The sequence below is a fragment of the Sapajus apella genome, unplaced genomic scaffold, assembly GCF_009761245.1.
Source record: "Sapajus apella isolate SASKATOON/1434 unplaced genomic scaffold, GSC_monkey_1.0 scaffold23, whole genome shotgun sequence".
NCBI lineage: Eukaryota > Metazoa > Chordata > Mammalia > Primates > Cebidae > Sapajus > Sapajus apella.
The window spans coordinates 4,687,357-4,702,619 of NW_022436963.1; the positions used below are offsets into that span (position 1 = coordinate 4,687,357).

General features: G+C 55.5%; 1 protein-coding gene across 4 annotated transcripts in view; it reads left to right on the forward strand.

The window, feature by feature from the left end:
- PRKCD (protein kinase C delta) overlaps positions 1 to 15,263 on the forward strand; it is a 32,146-nt gene that overhangs the window by 9,935 nt on the left and 6,948 nt on the right. For all 4 annotated transcript variants that reach the window (XM_032290204.1, XM_032290207.1, XM_032290206.1 and 1 more), the window contains 10 exons: positions 7,917 to 8,050; positions 9,087 to 9,286; positions 10,726 to 10,786; positions 10,963 to 11,125; positions 11,221 to 11,252; positions 12,625 to 12,710; positions 12,950 to 13,079; positions 14,001 to 14,101; positions 14,723 to 14,819; positions 15,044 to 15,144. In XM_032290204.1, coding sequence (XP_032146095.1) covers positions 7,936 to 8,050; positions 9,087 to 9,286; positions 10,726 to 10,786; positions 10,963 to 11,125; positions 11,221 to 11,252; positions 12,625 to 12,710; positions 12,950 to 13,079; positions 14,001 to 14,101; positions 14,723 to 14,819; positions 15,044 to 15,144 — 1,086 coding nt within the window. In that variant the 5' untranslated portion in view covers positions 7,917 to 7,935. The remainder of the gene's footprint in view (positions 1 to 7,916; positions 8,051 to 9,086; positions 9,287 to 10,725; positions 10,787 to 10,962; positions 11,126 to 11,220; positions 11,253 to 12,624; positions 12,711 to 12,949; positions 13,080 to 14,000; positions 14,102 to 14,722; positions 14,820 to 15,043; positions 15,145 to 15,263) is intronic.

Here is a 15,263-nt window from a genome sequence, read left to right on the forward strand (position 1 = left end):
GGGGTGTGTTTCTGTGTATGTGCCCCTGAGTCATCATAGCAGTGTGTGTGTGTGCATGCGTGTGTGTTTCTAAAGTCGAGTGGGGCTCCCTATGTGCTGTTTGGGTTGGTGGGTGTGCCCATGTGTGCACACATGTGTGGCTATTTGTGGAGAGGCCCAGCTGCATCCCCCACCCTGGCTCCTCACAGAGGCCCCTTGTCCTCCCAGGATCTGGCTCTCTGGCTCCTGCCATGAAGGGGCCTTTGTCCCTCTCTCAGGGGTACCTGGGGTACCCCCTCTGACTGTGCCCAGGGCTCCTCATATCTTAGGGCTGGCTGCTGACTCAAGGCCTGTGCCAGGTGGCTTCCTTCTAAGGAGGCCCTACCCCACACAAGCTGGCAGGGGTGGTTGTGAGCCCATGACAGCCAGGCTCCCAAGTCCTGCCCCTCTGACCTTTCCAGACCCTCTGGCAGGGCAGGCCATTATGCCCCTGCTGACCCCTCAGATCAGAGGCCCCCAGCCAGTAGGCCCCTGCAGCCTCTATTCTACTCCAGCCCCCCTCACTCCCTGCTACTCACTGCCTGCGTGGCGCATCCTACAGAGGTCTTCCGCTCCTTTGTAATCACATGTGTATGTGACTGTCCCCCACCAGGCTGTGAGTTCCGTGGGCCTGGTGTGGCAGAGGTTAGCAGTGGGAAAGCAGCTAGCTTCCTGGGAGGCGGGAAGGGTCCCCCAGGGCCAGCCTTTTGAGCTGCCTGGAAGGATCTGTGGGAACTCAGAAGGCCGTTCCCCTTGGTCAGGCTGCTGGCGGGGAGGTGAGAGCAGGGGAGGCTGCCTCAGAAACATCTACGGGAGAAACGAGGTGGCAGGCCAAGGTCAGTCAAAGCAAGGGCAATGAAATATTCCTGACCAAGGGAATAGCATCGGCAGAAACACGGGCTGGGAAATGAGATACATGTTCACAGAGCAGCAGAGTGGGGACTGAGGTGGAGAGCAGGGCAGGGCCAAGGCGTGGGGAGCCTCGAAGGCCTGGAGAGGTCTGGGCTTTCTCCAGAGAGCCTAGGGGGTTCTGAGCTGTGGAAAGAATGGGTAGGGGAGGGACCAGAGGTGGTGACAACTGGGAGGGAGCTGGGGAAGGCGGGGGAGGAGAGGCCACAGGCAGTGGTTGGTCTGTGTGGGGTGAGGGAGGGGTCCAGGGGGAGCCCTGGCTTGGGGTGAGGTACCTGTCCTGGGAGGAGCAGGTATGGGGAGCACCTCTTGCTATGGGACTTGGCTGTGACCTGAGTCCATAGATCTGGTTCTTATCTCAGCACAGGGCTGGTCATGTGGAGGCTGGGGGATGGGCCCTGGTGGAGGAGCCTTAAAGGGTCTTGCTAGCCCTTCCCCTCCCACCTCCTGTTCCTCTTACTGAGCCCACTTCCTGGCTTGTGAAATCCACATGGCCTCCTTGCCTTGTTTCCGCTGGGAAGGCCATCAAGGCGGCCAGCCTCCCAGCCCAGCTACCCGCCTACCTGCCTACTCGACCTGGCAGCTTCACCATGCCTGGCCCCCTTGCCCTGCCATGACTGCTGAGACCGGTCCTGCTCCCTCCTGCTGGTCACACTTCCTCTCACTGTCCTTCCTGCCTCTGCCTGGGCCTCGGTCTCCTCCGTCCTCCTTTATTCATCCGCAAGGCTGTGGCAGTCTGCACTGTGGACTCCCTAGGCAGTCTGCATCCTTAGGAGGGCCCCCACTTTGTGTCACCTGCCATGCAGTTGTGACTTCCGTGGCAGCTGGCAAGTGTGTGTGGGAGAGGGCTGCAGTAGGTGGCATGGGGGATATCCCCCACTTCCTGGGGGTCTGTTCAAGGGAGCCAGACCCTCCCATACCCACAAGGGGCTACAGCTGGTCTTTCATTGCCCTTGCTTTGACTGACCTTGGCCTGCCACCTCGTTTCTCCCATAGATGTTTCTGAGGCAGCCTCCCTCTGCTCTCACCTCCCCGCCAGCAGCCTGACCAAGGCCTCTTTCCTCAAGCCCAGCTTATTTCCCTGACCAACATCACTCTGTGGCCTGTGAGGCAGAATCGAACACCAGGGAAAGGATGGGGTGGAGGGGACCAGGCCAGATCTGGGAGCCAGGGGACCCTCACTGCAGAACCTTGACCTCAGTTTCCTCCTCTGTTCAGTGAGCAGATGGGCATGTCAGTCTCTGAAGACCTATCTTTTGGAGAGATATTGGCTTGTTGGGGTTTTTCACCTTTGACAAAACCATTATCCAACAAGTTACATGTGATGTAGAAAAATTAGCAAATGCATTTCTGTTCCTGCTAGCGCCCCTCAGGCCATGTCCCTCACCCCCGCCTCCTTTGCTGCTGTATACCAGCACCCGTGTGGATGTGCAACACACATACTTGCCTGCTGGACACAACCAGGAATTCTGTGCCCCAGGAGCTCCAACCTCAAGGTCACGCTGATCACCTTGAGGCTGGCCTTGCCCACTGCCGGGTACTGGATGGGAACAGGTTTCCATTTGTCCCAGAGGAGGTGACCTGCCTGCTCTGGCCCAACCTAGCTACTGCCTTTCCTTACCTCTGGGCTGCTGGGATTACATTCCCTGGGGCTGGGTTCCAGTGTGGCCAAGCCTTCCTCAGGTTTTGTTTTGTTTGGCTTTTTTGAGATGGAATGTCACTCTATCGCCCAGGCTGAAATGCAGTGGCTTGATCTCAGCTCACTGCAACCTCACCTCCCGGGTTCAAGCTATTCTCCTGCCTCAGCCTCCCAAGTAGCTGGGATTACAGGTGTGTGCCACCACACCTTGCTAATTTTTATATTTTAGGAGAGACAGGGTTTCACTTGTTGGCCAGGCTGGCCCCAAACTCCTGACCTCAGGTAATCTGCCTGCCTCAGCCTCTCAAAGTGCTGAGATTACAGGGATGAGCCATTGTGCCCGGCCCTTCTCCAGGTTTTGGAAATGGAGGCTGGTTCAAGCGGCGAGATCAGGAGGGAAGACCACTGGTCAGGCGTGGGGTACCTGTCTGTTGCAGCCCTTACCTCCCTGTTTTCTCTGTCTTCATGTGTGTTTGTCTGTGCTGTTCCTGGAACTTTTATCCATCTCCACCTCTACCCTCTTCTCTCCCTTTTTCTCTCCTTCCCAACATGGCGTACTGGAAAGGACCTGGGCTGCAACCTCAGGCAGGCCTGGATTTACCTTCCCACCACTTAGTGGCTGTGTGGCCTTGAACAGTCACTTAGCTTCTCTGAGCTTCGGTTTCTTCATCAGTAAAATGCCCACCTTCTGGATCCGCATAGGGATAAAGTGAGCGAATGTAATTACAAAGGTAATCTGCTACATTGTCAGACTCAGAAAAGAACTGTCCTTGTAAGTTGAGGAGCCGAGATTCATACCTCGTCACTGACCCTTAGTCCAGTGCTCTCTGCTTCATAAAGCTGCCTCTGTTCTAGTCTGGAGAAGCAGAGAATAGAGGCTAGGAGCCCTTAGGCAGCCGGGAAAGGCCAGGCTCCAAGGAGCTTGTCCCCATAGAGGCTGTGTGGGGTCCAGCCCCCAGCACCCTCTGGCCCTGCAGAGTGGCCATGAGTCTGGGGCTGAGCCAGCGGCCTTCCTTTGGGGCCTGTGGCCCAGGGCCTATTTGCATGGGGACTATAAATAGTCAGCACACCTTGCTTTTGTGCTGCTGCTTCACCCCCTTCTCCCTGCCGTACATTCTGAGAGATGGGGCAGACTGCCTCTGCTGTGCAGAGCAGGGACGTGTGGGCCAGAGAGGCCCAGGACCTCTCTCAGGGTCACACAGAGATGGAAGAAGATGCAGGGCTCTGGGTAGTACAATTGAGGCAGAGGAGGTGGCAGGACCTGGCCAGAGCCCATGCCCTGGATTTAGTCCTAGGAGGTTGGGTCTGACCCTCTGGTTACTGCTGGGTAGCCTTGGGCAGCCCACGGAGACCATGGCTCCCTAGTTCTCATGGCACTGCAGCCTGGCAGTGCAGGTTCAGGGCTGGGGCCTGTGGTTTTCCCTCCAATGGCTTCTAACTGAGCAGCAGCTGCTCTGAGTGTGGCCTGAGAGAGCTGGAGGGCCGCCCTCAGGTGGGTGGGTCCTCTGCCTCAGCCTCCTGGGGCTTCTCTGACCCACTGTCTCCTCCACCCTCCATGCAGTCCTGGGGTAGTCCTCCTGTATAGCTCCTGCTGGGCAGGCTGGGGGCAGGGGAAGCCATGGAGCCTGTGGGATATTAGGGCTGGGCCCCAAGGGTCGGTGGCCAGGAGGAGGAGCTGGCTGGCTGGTATTGGAGCATCTGGTGCTCCCGAGTGAGTTGTATGTTCATGGAGACCTGGTGTCCCTATCTGAGCAGTAGAGTCTGTAACCAGGACTGTCTTCCCAGGCTGCAGGGCTTGGAAAATGCATGTGGTAGGGGATGTGAGTGCACTTTGTAAACTGTGAAGGAAGGCGCGCAGTGTGGGATGGATGCTACAAGTGAGAGGGGGTGATAGTGATGAGGGGACCCCCCGCCCCAAGGCCTGTTGGGTTGATTGTGGCCCTCATCCTACATGAGTTCTCATTATCACTACTACCCTGAGCCAAGAGACTATTCCTCATCAGGCAATTGGGGTGGGCGTGCTGAGGCTCAGAAAGGCCAAGTGCCCTGCACAGAGTCCACAGCCAAGGCAACGTTGGTGTCAGGGTATAGCGCCCAGGAGGCCTGACCATCATTTTGCCACATGTGCTGCCCTGAGTCTCTCTCCCCCAGAAGTCCAGGCCCCCTGCAACATACTTGCCCCTCCTGTATCTCTGCGCCCCTGCTCCCTCAAATCTCATCATCCTCCGAGGCACTCAGAAGTTGTTTGTTGTCCCAGCTGGGTCTCCAGGTTTTCCTAACAGCAGGGCTACATCTGCTGGGATCAGGCCCTGGATGTGTGGACACAGACCTGCCAATCATTCCAGACCCAGGGAGCACTCACCTGAGTGATGGATCTCTCGGACTCTCAGGGCCAAGCCAGACAGCAAGAGGGGCAAAATGTCCATCTTGCTTATGGCTTTGGATGCTCACCCAGACTCCTACACACACTCGACGCCAGGCTCATGCAGCTTGCTTGTCACTCCAGCATTGAGTGGCCATGTGCCACCCACTCCCATGGCTGCGTACAATCACATTCCCGTAGACCTGTGCAGCCTCACATGCACCAATTCATGCATGCTTCAGCCTGGGGAGCAGCCTGCAGCAACCCCCCACCAAGAGGTCATGGGCACACAGCACATGGCCTGGCACACAGCACCCACTGCCCACTTGCTGGGGTTAGGCTGAAGGCTTTGGGACTTGGGTTCAGGGGTGAGCTTACACACCCACTCTTACATCCACTGAGTAAGAGCCAGGCCCAGGCAGGGAATGTGGTGGGGTCTGCCCCGCCTGGGTCCTGCTTTCTGCTCTGGCAGCTGCTGGCCTCAGAGGGCTGCCTGGGCCCACTGGGCTGGACTGCAGGCTGAGGTCAGCATTTGCTGTGAGCTCATGTGAGCTGGGAGCTCCAGCAGAGCTGGCTACTGCTCTGGCCACCTTGTGCAGGAGCTGGAGGAAGTCATCTGGGACTGGGCAGCTGTTGTGTGTGCATGCACACATGTGTGTCTGAGTGTGCCCCTGTGTGCTGGCTTATGTTCAGGATGGAGTGAATATGCGTGCATGTGCACAAAATTGAGTGAGCGCTCCCTCAACCAAGGCTATGGAGCAGCATCGTGGGGCCTGGACAGGAGCCAGTGTGCACATTGGTGCTTGCACACCTGAGTGTCCTTCACAAGTGGCAACCTGAGGAGGCCCTCACTGTCACTTACTGTAGTGAACATTAACTTAGAGAATGGTAAGAAACTCAGGAGTGTGGGAGCCACCATGTATGAATCTGCAAGGCACATTCAGCATTACAGTTTGGGTTTTTTTGGTTTTGTTTTTGTTTTTGAAGAGACAGGATCTCACTCTGCCACCCAGGCTGGAGTGCAGTGGTACGATCATGGCACAATGTTGCCTTGAACTCTTGGCTTTAAGCGATGCTCTCACCTTGGCCCCCTGAAGTGCCGAGATTATGAGAGTGAGCCAACATGCCCACCTGTTTTATATTTGGGGAAATAATTAGTTTGAAGGTGCAGGCAACCTTCCAGGCAGGCGAGAGGCACTTGGCCCCAAGGTGTCAAGTTCAGAAAGGTCAGGCACACTGAGGTAGGCAGAGCCTTTCACTGCCCTGGTCCCTGAACAAAGTGGGTGCCAAGTTAGCGGAATGTCAGCTTTTGGTTCTGATTCTGCCTCAGGGTTTCAGTTTCCCCAGCTGAAAAGTGGGTGTGTTTGGCCCCGCTTGTCTACCTGGGTAGTTATGAAGAAAAAATCCCAAACTTAGAAAATCATGAAGGGTTGCATGGGACAGACTGGAAGAAAGAGGTGGCACTATCCTGTCCCTTTGCCAGGTGACAGTAGCACATACCAGGTGCCTGGCGTGGAGTAGGTGCCCAGCAGTAGGGTACTTAGGGAGGTGCTGAGTGACTCCCCAAATGAATATCTTGGGGTGACAGATGCAGTTGCCACCAGGGCCCAGGTGGGTTTTGAGGAGGGGTGAAGAGGGTGCCCCTGGCCTGGAGTAGGTTGATAGAGGAGCAGCCATCCCAGTGCCAGCTGCCCAACAGGCCCAACATCACATTTTCCAGTTTTACCAGAGATGTCACAAATCCAGACTTACGTAAAACCTCTCATTTTTTTTTTTTTTTTTTTTGAAATGGAGTTTCGCTTTTGTTGCCTAGGCTGGAGTAAAGTGGTGTGATCTCCACTTACTGCAACCTCCACCTCCTGGGTTCAAGTGATTCTCCTGCCTCAGCCTCCTAAGTAGCTGGGATTACAGGCATGCGCCACCACTCCCAACTAATTTTGTATTTTTAGTAGAGACGGGGTTTCACCATGTAGGTCAGGCTGGTCTTGAACTCCTGACCGCAGGCAATCCATCTGCCTCAGTCTCCCAAAGTGCTGGGATTACAGGTGTGAGCCACCGTGCTCAGCAAACCTCTCAAATTTTTTTTTTTGTTGTTATTTAGTTTTTATTTAATAATCATAAACTTAATTCTGCAATCCAGATAGGCATGGAAGGGAACAAGGAAAACATGGACCCCAAAGGGAATTGCAGTGAGAGCACAAAGATTCTAGGATACTGTGAGCTAGTGGAGTGGAGGCTGCTCTCCTGAGCTGCAGGAGGAATGGTCTGGTGGTTAAGATAAAATACAAGTCGGCTGGGTGTGGTGCCTCACACCTGTAATCCCAGCACTTTGGGAGGCCACTGCAGGCGGATCATGAGGTCAGATTAAGACCATCTGGGCCAACAAGGTGAAACCCCGTCTCTACTAAAAATACAAAAAAATTAGCTAGGCATGATGGTGCATGCCTGTAGTTCCAGCTACTCGGGAGGCTGAGGCAGGAGAATTGCTTGAACCCAGAAGGCGGAGATTACAGTGAGCCAAGATCGCGCCATTGCCCTCCAGCCTGGGTGACACTGCAAGACTCTGTCTCAAAAAAAAAAAAAAAAAACCACACACACAAGTTAAACTCACTAGCGTTGTCCACAGTCAGCAATGGTGATCTTCTTCCTGGTCTTGTCATTCCTGGACCCAAAGCGCTCCATGGCCTCCACAGTATTCATGCCCTCTTTCACCTTGCCAAAGACCACAGGCATGCCATCCAACCACTCAGTCTTGGCAGATGAAAAACGGGGAACCGTTTGTGTTGAGTCCAGCATTTGCCATGGACAAGATGCTGGGACCTGTATGCTTTAAAACCTCTCAATTTTTAACACTAGCAACTGGGACTATCATGGGTATATACCATGTGGGCCAAACCCAACCTTGGGAGAGCCCTGGGGAGTGGGTCCCTGAGTGCTGCTCCCACTGGTCCTGCGTGACCACCTAGCCTCACCCTTCTGTGTGCACAGCCCCACTGCAGGCCCCGCCATGCCACCGTTCCTGCGCATCTCCTTCAACTCCTACGAGCTGGGCTCCCTGCAGGCTGAGGATGAGGCGAACCAGCCCTTCTGTGCTGTGAAGATGAAGGAGGCACTCAGCACAGGTAGACCTGGAGGCTGGACCCTGGAGAGGGGCTGGGAATCTGGGCTCAGCTGGAGGGAGTTGAGGAGGCCTGGTCTTGTTCCCTGGAACCTCTGAAGGATTCTTCTCTTCCTCGTCTTTGACTCCCTGCCCCACCCAGCTATGAAGGCAGAGGCCACTGAGTCTCCATAGGGCCATGAACACTGGCCAAATTAAGCCCTCTTTGGGGCTGGAGTTTCTGGCTCCTCCTCCACTGGTTGTTTTACCAACAATTTCTACATCTCCACCTGTGCCAGGCCCTTTGCTGGGCGCTGAGGATACTGTCATGCTCCAGGACTGACCTTGCCCTGCCCTGGGGGGCTTACAGTCAGGTGGGGAAACCAGACATGTCACAAAACAGTGAGTCCTGCAACAGGGAAGCCCAGAGAAGGCACCCTCCGAGCCTGAGGTCAGGAGGACTTCACACCATTCCCTCTTGCTTTTGCCCTGGCCTGGCAAACCCCTAGTTGTCCCTTAGGTATTGGCTGAACTGTCCCTTCCTTCAGGAAATCTCCCCTGACCCTTAGGCTTGACCCTGTGGCCACTTGACCAGAGGCAGGTCTAGCACTACCAGCCTTGCCCTCTTCGGTCTCATGACAGCTGTGGCTTAACGGTTACTTGAGGGAGTTGGTGCATTCTCCACCCGGGACTGGGGATCCAGGAAGGACAGGCCCCGGATGTAGCTTTTCTTTCGGCTGTGTTCTGTACCTCAAATACTATGGCTGGCATGCAACAGCTTTCAGCCCATGTTCCCTGAGTGAATGCATAAGGTCAGGCGACATTTAAATGGAGCTGGAGCAAGAGGGTCACAGGAAGAGGGAACAGCAGGAGCAAAGGCCTGATGGGAGGACATAGCAGGGCGCTCTAGGCAGTTCTGTGCTCTAGAGGGCACTGGGGGAGCACAGCAGGCCCTCAGGGCAGGAGAGCCAGGCAGGTTCTGCCAGGGGAAGGCTGTGGAGGTCCAGGAGGAAGGGACAGAGGGGCCCTGGCCTAACCTTCCCTGCCTGACCCCGTTGCAGAGCGTGGGAAAACACTGGTGCAGAAGAAGCCGACCATGTATCCCGAGTGGAAGTCAACATTTGACGCCCACATCTACGAGGGCCGCGTCATCCAGATTGTGCTAATGCGGGCAGCCGAGGAGCCCGTGTCTGAGGTGACCGTGGGTGTGTCGGTGCTGGCTGAGCGCTGCAAGAAGAACAACGGCAAGGCCGAGTTCTGGGTGAGGGGCTCACGAGCCATGAGGGCGTGTGTGTGTGTGTGTGTGTGTGTGTGTGTGTGTGTGTGTGTGTGCGCGCGCGCACGCGCGCACGCACACGCGCACGCATGTGCCTGTGTGCGTTGGCTCAGACAGTGGGCACAGCTGAAGGTCACCGAGCCCTGTGCTGGCCACCAGTCCAGCTCTGCGGCCTATGTGGCCTGGGTGTGAATCCTGGCTCTGCAGTTCACCAGATCCCCAGCCTCCCTGAGCTTCTGCTTCTGCATCTGTTAAGGGAGGGTTCTGCTAAATGTGCCTACCTCAGGGTCAGTTGTTCAAACGAAAGGGGCAGCTGGATGTACAGGGCTTACTGCAGAACCTGACACATAGCAGGTGCTAAACATGCCCAACTTCCTTATTGTGACTACTTTTTCCTTTTTAATTTTGGAAAGGCAGGATACGCACATAGTAAAACATTTTGAACTGCATGAAAGGATGTGTCTCTGCCCCAACACCAGGCCCCACCAGGCCTGCTTTCCAGAGGCATCCATTGTTTCAGTTCTTTTTGAAATCTTCGTGTATATTCTAGGCCTCGGCAGGCAGGGAGGGGGTAACATAATGATCTTTAACAGCAAGGAAGTGGGGGAAGGGGAGGCTGATGGTTTCATCTACTCACCTGCTGAAATGGAGACTCTGCACGTGCATGTGGCCACCTGTGTGTTCTGGGTGGCCACAAGATGCCAGTGCTAGCAGAACTCCCCTGGGGTTACATGTGGGATGTAACCAAGATGTCTCCACCAGGAAAGGCCCTGGGACCATTGGAGGCTCCGGTCAGCCTCCTGTGAGGGGTGAGGGGGCTGGGATGGGAGAGAGGTTGACACAGGGCTGTACTGACCCTTAGCTAGTTGGGCAGGACACAGGGGTCTCTGGCTGTGCTGTCTCCACTCCCCTAAGGGAGGATGTCAGTCACCAGGTCTGGGTCTTGGGGGAGGTGAAGCGATAGAGGCTCAGATCCCACCCTTGAGACTATCCAGTCTACATGAGGAGCCCTTGACACCGAGGGAGGAGCAGCATGGGTGCACGAGGATGAATGTATCTGTCTCTTTCCGCATGTGCGCGTGGGTAGGGGCCTCCATTCTAAGATCTTTGCTAAGGGGGCTGCAGCCGGTAGAGGTGGGGAATTTCCCTTCCCACTCTGTTCCCCAGCTATGTGTCTGGGCTGGGTGTGGGCTGGACCTTTCACTTCCCCAAATGTAATAATACCCCTGGGTACAGGGTGGGGGTGGGGCTCAGGGGTGGGGCTTGGGCAGGGCCCAGCCCACACTGGGCAGACAGGTGTCTGCTGGGCCTTAGCGGGTCTACCTTGGCCTTGGGGTACCAGCCATGGGGGCGGGTTCTGAGTTCGGCCTGGCCCAGGCCGCCCTCACTGACCTTGTTCTCCCCTGGCTGCTGGCCCCCAACAGCTGGACCTGCAGCCCCAGGCCAAGGTGTTGATGTCTGTGCAGTATTTCCTGGAGGACGTGGGTAAGAACTCCCTGGGAATGGAGGGTTCCCTTGCTGGGTTCAGAGGCAGAGCCAGCACTGAGGTGTAGGGAAGCAGCTCCCTTTGGCAGAGATGTCCAGGGCCACCCTTGGAGGGACTGCAGGGGTGCCACACCTCCCAGATACTGGGGCTGACTTCCCCACTCCGTGGTCTCCAGATTGCAAACAGTCTATGCGTAGTGAGGACGAGGCCAAGTTCCCAACGATGAACCGCCGTGGAGCCATCAAACAGGCCAAAATCCACTACATCAAGAACCATGAGTTTATCGCCACCTTCTTTGGGCAACCCACCTTCTGTTCTGTGTGCAAAGACTTTGTCTGGTGAGAGATGGCCGTGCCCACTGCTGGTGGTTCAGGGTAGCGGGGGCGGATCCCGGGCTCCCCCTTACTCACTTTGCCTGGACTTTGCCTTTCAGGGGCCTCAACAAGCAAGGCTACAAATGCAGGCGTAAGTGTCTCCACAGCCCAGTTTGTATGTATGTACCGTGTGTGCTCACGTGCCAGTGCCTGTGTGCGCTCAGTATGTGCACATGAGTTGTCCCAGTGTAGATACAGCAGCTGAATTCAGTGGGTGCTTGGGCTGGCTTGCTGCTGCTCTGGAAAGCCAGTTTTGCGCATCTCTTCCCGGCTCTACGTTCAGTGACTGGGAGTTGGTGGCTGGCAATTGGCCATAGTAGAGTATTCACACAGAAACCAGCCCAGGCCACACACCAGGCCTCTTTTATGAGACCTTTACTAGCACACAATGGCTGCATGTGCTTCTGTGTAGAGGCGGGTGTCTGTGTACACAGGTGCCAGCACACTCTCTCCCTGAGGGTGCATGCACCAGGCGCCGGGGGCTGGAGCCAGACTGCCTGGGTTTGAATCCCAGCTCTACCACTCCCTAGCTATAGGGCCTTAGGCAAAGTTACTTAACTTCTCTGTGCCTCAGTTTCCTCATCTATATATATTTTTTGAGACTGAGTCTCATTCTGTTGCCCAGGTTGGAGTACAGTGGTGCGATCTTGGCTCACTGCAACCTCCTTCTCCAAGGTTCAAACGATTCTCTTGCCTCAGCATCCCAAGTAGTTGGGATTACAGGCATGCACCACCATGCCGGCTAATTTTTGTATTTTTAGTAGAGATGGGGGTTTTGCCATGATGGCCAGGCTGGTCTCAAACTCCTGACCTCAAGTGATCTACCCACCTTGGCCTCCCAAAGTGCTGGGATTACAGGCTTAAGCCATCGTGCCTGTCCCTCATCCATAAATTAGATATAACTACAATCTATCATTATACCTAATTATAATTATAGATATAATTAGAAGAGTCATTGTGAAGCTCAAATGGTATAAGATATGTAAAGCTGTATTTTAAGTGCTTCTACTGGAAGGGGTTCTGTGCAAGAAGTCCGTTATCATTATTACACATGCTTTGCGTGTATGTACATGTGTCTGTTTTGAGGCGTGTCCGTGTGCATGTGTGAGAGAAGGCACTTAGGAGCTGTTTGCTTCCCAGGCCTTGGAAGAGGGAAAGAACTGCCCCCACCTCCCTTATTGCAATGCCTCGTGCCCACCTCCCTGCCCACCAGGACTCCCTTGTTTCTGAGCCCCTGCAGATTGGCCTGTCCTTTCTGTCCCGTCCTCTTCAGGCCCCTCCTTTGAGGGCTGGCGGGAGGAAGACTCAAGTGCTGGGCCTCTGCGGGGTGAGGGTGTGGGTGGTCAGGAAAACGGTGGCTTTGTGTAGAGGGCTGGGCTGGGCTGGGCCGGCAGGCACCAGCTCATAGACTCTGCCCCTCCCGGTGCCTTCCCTTCCCCCTCCTGGGCCTGTGCCTCTTCAAGAATGTAACGCTGCCATCCACAAGAAATGCATCGACAAGATCATCGGCAGATGCACTGGCACCGCGGCCAACAGCCGGGACACCATAGTGAGCCTGGGTCCGGGCACGGCTGGGGGTCTGGGGGCTTGGCCAGATGGGAGGGTTTTTTGCTGTCTCCCCTACTTCCCTGGGGAGCTCACCCTCCCTCCCCATTTTTCTTAGCCTTTCCTTGCCTCTCACAATGGCGCTTTCTTGGGATCTTGTGCATGGGGTTGGGGGTAGCTAGGGGTTGAAGAAGGGGCTGGAGCTGGCACATGCCCCTCAGCCTGTGACAACCCCACCCCCAGTTCCAGAAAGAACGCTTCAACATCGACATGCCGCACCGCTTCAAGGTTTACAACTACATGAGCCCTACCTTCTGCGACCACTGCGGCAGCCTGCTCTGGGGACTGGTGAAGCAGGGATTAAAGTGTGAAGGTGTGTGCCGCCCCGCCCCTGGGCTACAGGAGGGGCACTCCCAGCTGGTGCTGCCATGAACTCGAGCCACCCCATGCCAACAACATCACCCCCTCACCTAGAGATGGGCACCGTATTCAGGGGCTTGATAAGGGCTAGGCCTTGGTGGACCCTGCCACTTACCTGCTGTATGACCACAGGCAGGTGGCTTCACCCCTCTGAGCTGTTTGGAGGGGAAGAGCACGACCTAGAGAGTCCCTGTGAGGGGTCAGGGGGCAGAGGGTGCTGAAGAAGGCCTGGTGCACACTGTCAGGTGACCCACGCAGGCCTCCCCTGCTCTCTGCTTCACTTAGAGATAAGACAGGAGACCCTGGAGGGAATGTGCTTAAGTTGACCCAGATGTTCTTTGAAGGGTTTCAAATTAGGTCCCATGTCTTCTGCTTTTTCCTTTTTCTTTAAATCATGAAAGATTGAAGTGCTTGGCTGGCCGCGGTGGCTCACACCTATAATCCCAGCGCTTCGGGAGGCTGAGGCAGGAGGATCACCTGAGGTCAGGAGTTCAGGACCAGCCTGACCAATATGGAGAAACCTGTCTCTACTAAAAATACAAAATTAGCCGATGTGGTGGCGCATGCCTGTAATCCCACCTACTCGGGAGGCTGAGGCAGGAGAATTGCTTGAACCCAGGAGGCGGAGATTGCGGTGAGCCAAGATCACGCCATTGCACTCCAGCCTGGGCAACAAGAGCAAAACTCCATCTCATAAAAAAAAAGAAGATTGAAGTGTTTATGATAGCTTCAGATCAATGTTTTCCTAAAAACAGGAACCCAGCAGACCCCCTAAATCCCTCCTTTCTCTTGCTCTCCTGCCCCTCTTCTCCACCACCCCTTGCCCCTGGCTGAGCTCTGAGACTGACAGCCCCACTTCTCTCTCACACCTCAGACTGCGGCATGAATGTGCACCATAAGTGCCGGGAGAAGGTGGCCAACCTCTGCGGCATCAACCAGAAGCTCTTGGCTGAGGCCTTGAACCAAGTCTCCCAGGTGGGCAGATGCCAGGGGACCCTGGACACAGGGCAGTGGGGTCAGGGACAGTCAAGGCTCACAGCCACTTCTGGGGAGCCACAGGCAGCCAGGGTGTATTTAGAGCCAGGATTCTACTTTGGGAAGATCCAACTTAAGAATTTAGGCAGCAGAGGGAGGGGTGCTTTTTCTCATGAGAAATTTATTAATCAAGCAGTTCTTTACTTGAAGGTAAACCTGGGGGACCGCAGGATCGGATGTTGGAACACTTTGAACTAAGACTTTGGGTGTGGACATTTGTATGTGGGTGGGGCTTGAGGGATGCCACAAAACCTCAAGGTAAAATTTTAGAATCAATCAGAAATGAAGTTAAATAGTCAAATAAAATCTGTCGAGTGAGTGGTTGGAAGGTAGGGTTCAGTCTACAAAACTTCTGTTTGTAATCAGAGCCTTTCAGACCACCGAGGTTTCTCTGGGCTGCTGGAAGTGTGTGCGTCCATGCAGCCTGCCTAGGGGGCCGGGGCTGTGCCCCTGTTGTCTCCTCTTGGCATTGAGGGTGGAGTTACAGCTGGGGAGTCTTCCCTCTGTGCTGGGAGTTCTGATAATGGTCTGCCTGGTCCCCCGCCTCTGCTCCCTCCCCAGAGAGCCTCCCGGAGATCAGAATCAGCCTCCTCAGAGCCTGTTGGGATATACCAGGGTTTCGAGAAGAAGACTGGAATCTCTGGGGAGGACTCACTGGGTAAAGCTGGCTCCACTACCCCTATTACAGTTTTTATTCCCCATGAGGCCACAGAAAGAGGACCATCCTCCCTTCCATTGTCAAGGGAGACATGGGAGGAACCACTGGCCCTGGGGAGCAAGCCCCTTCTGCTGTGGCCCCTTCCCCAGCCTACCCTGGGTCCCAGGGGAGGGGAGCTGTGTACACTGAGACCCTGATCTGAGGAGATGCCATCTCTCGGGCAGACAACAGTGGGACCTACGGCAAGATCTGGGAGGGCAGCAGCAAGTGCAACATCAACAACTTCATCTTCCACAAGGTCCTGGGCAAAGGCAGCTTTGGGAAGGTGAGGGCTGCGGCCGGGCACCTGCTTCCCACCCACCCTGGCTTCTTCCGCTTAGGTGGCCGAGTTGGGAGTCTGTGGGTCGGGCTGTGGCCCCTGCCCCGTCCTCCGCTGCTCAGAAC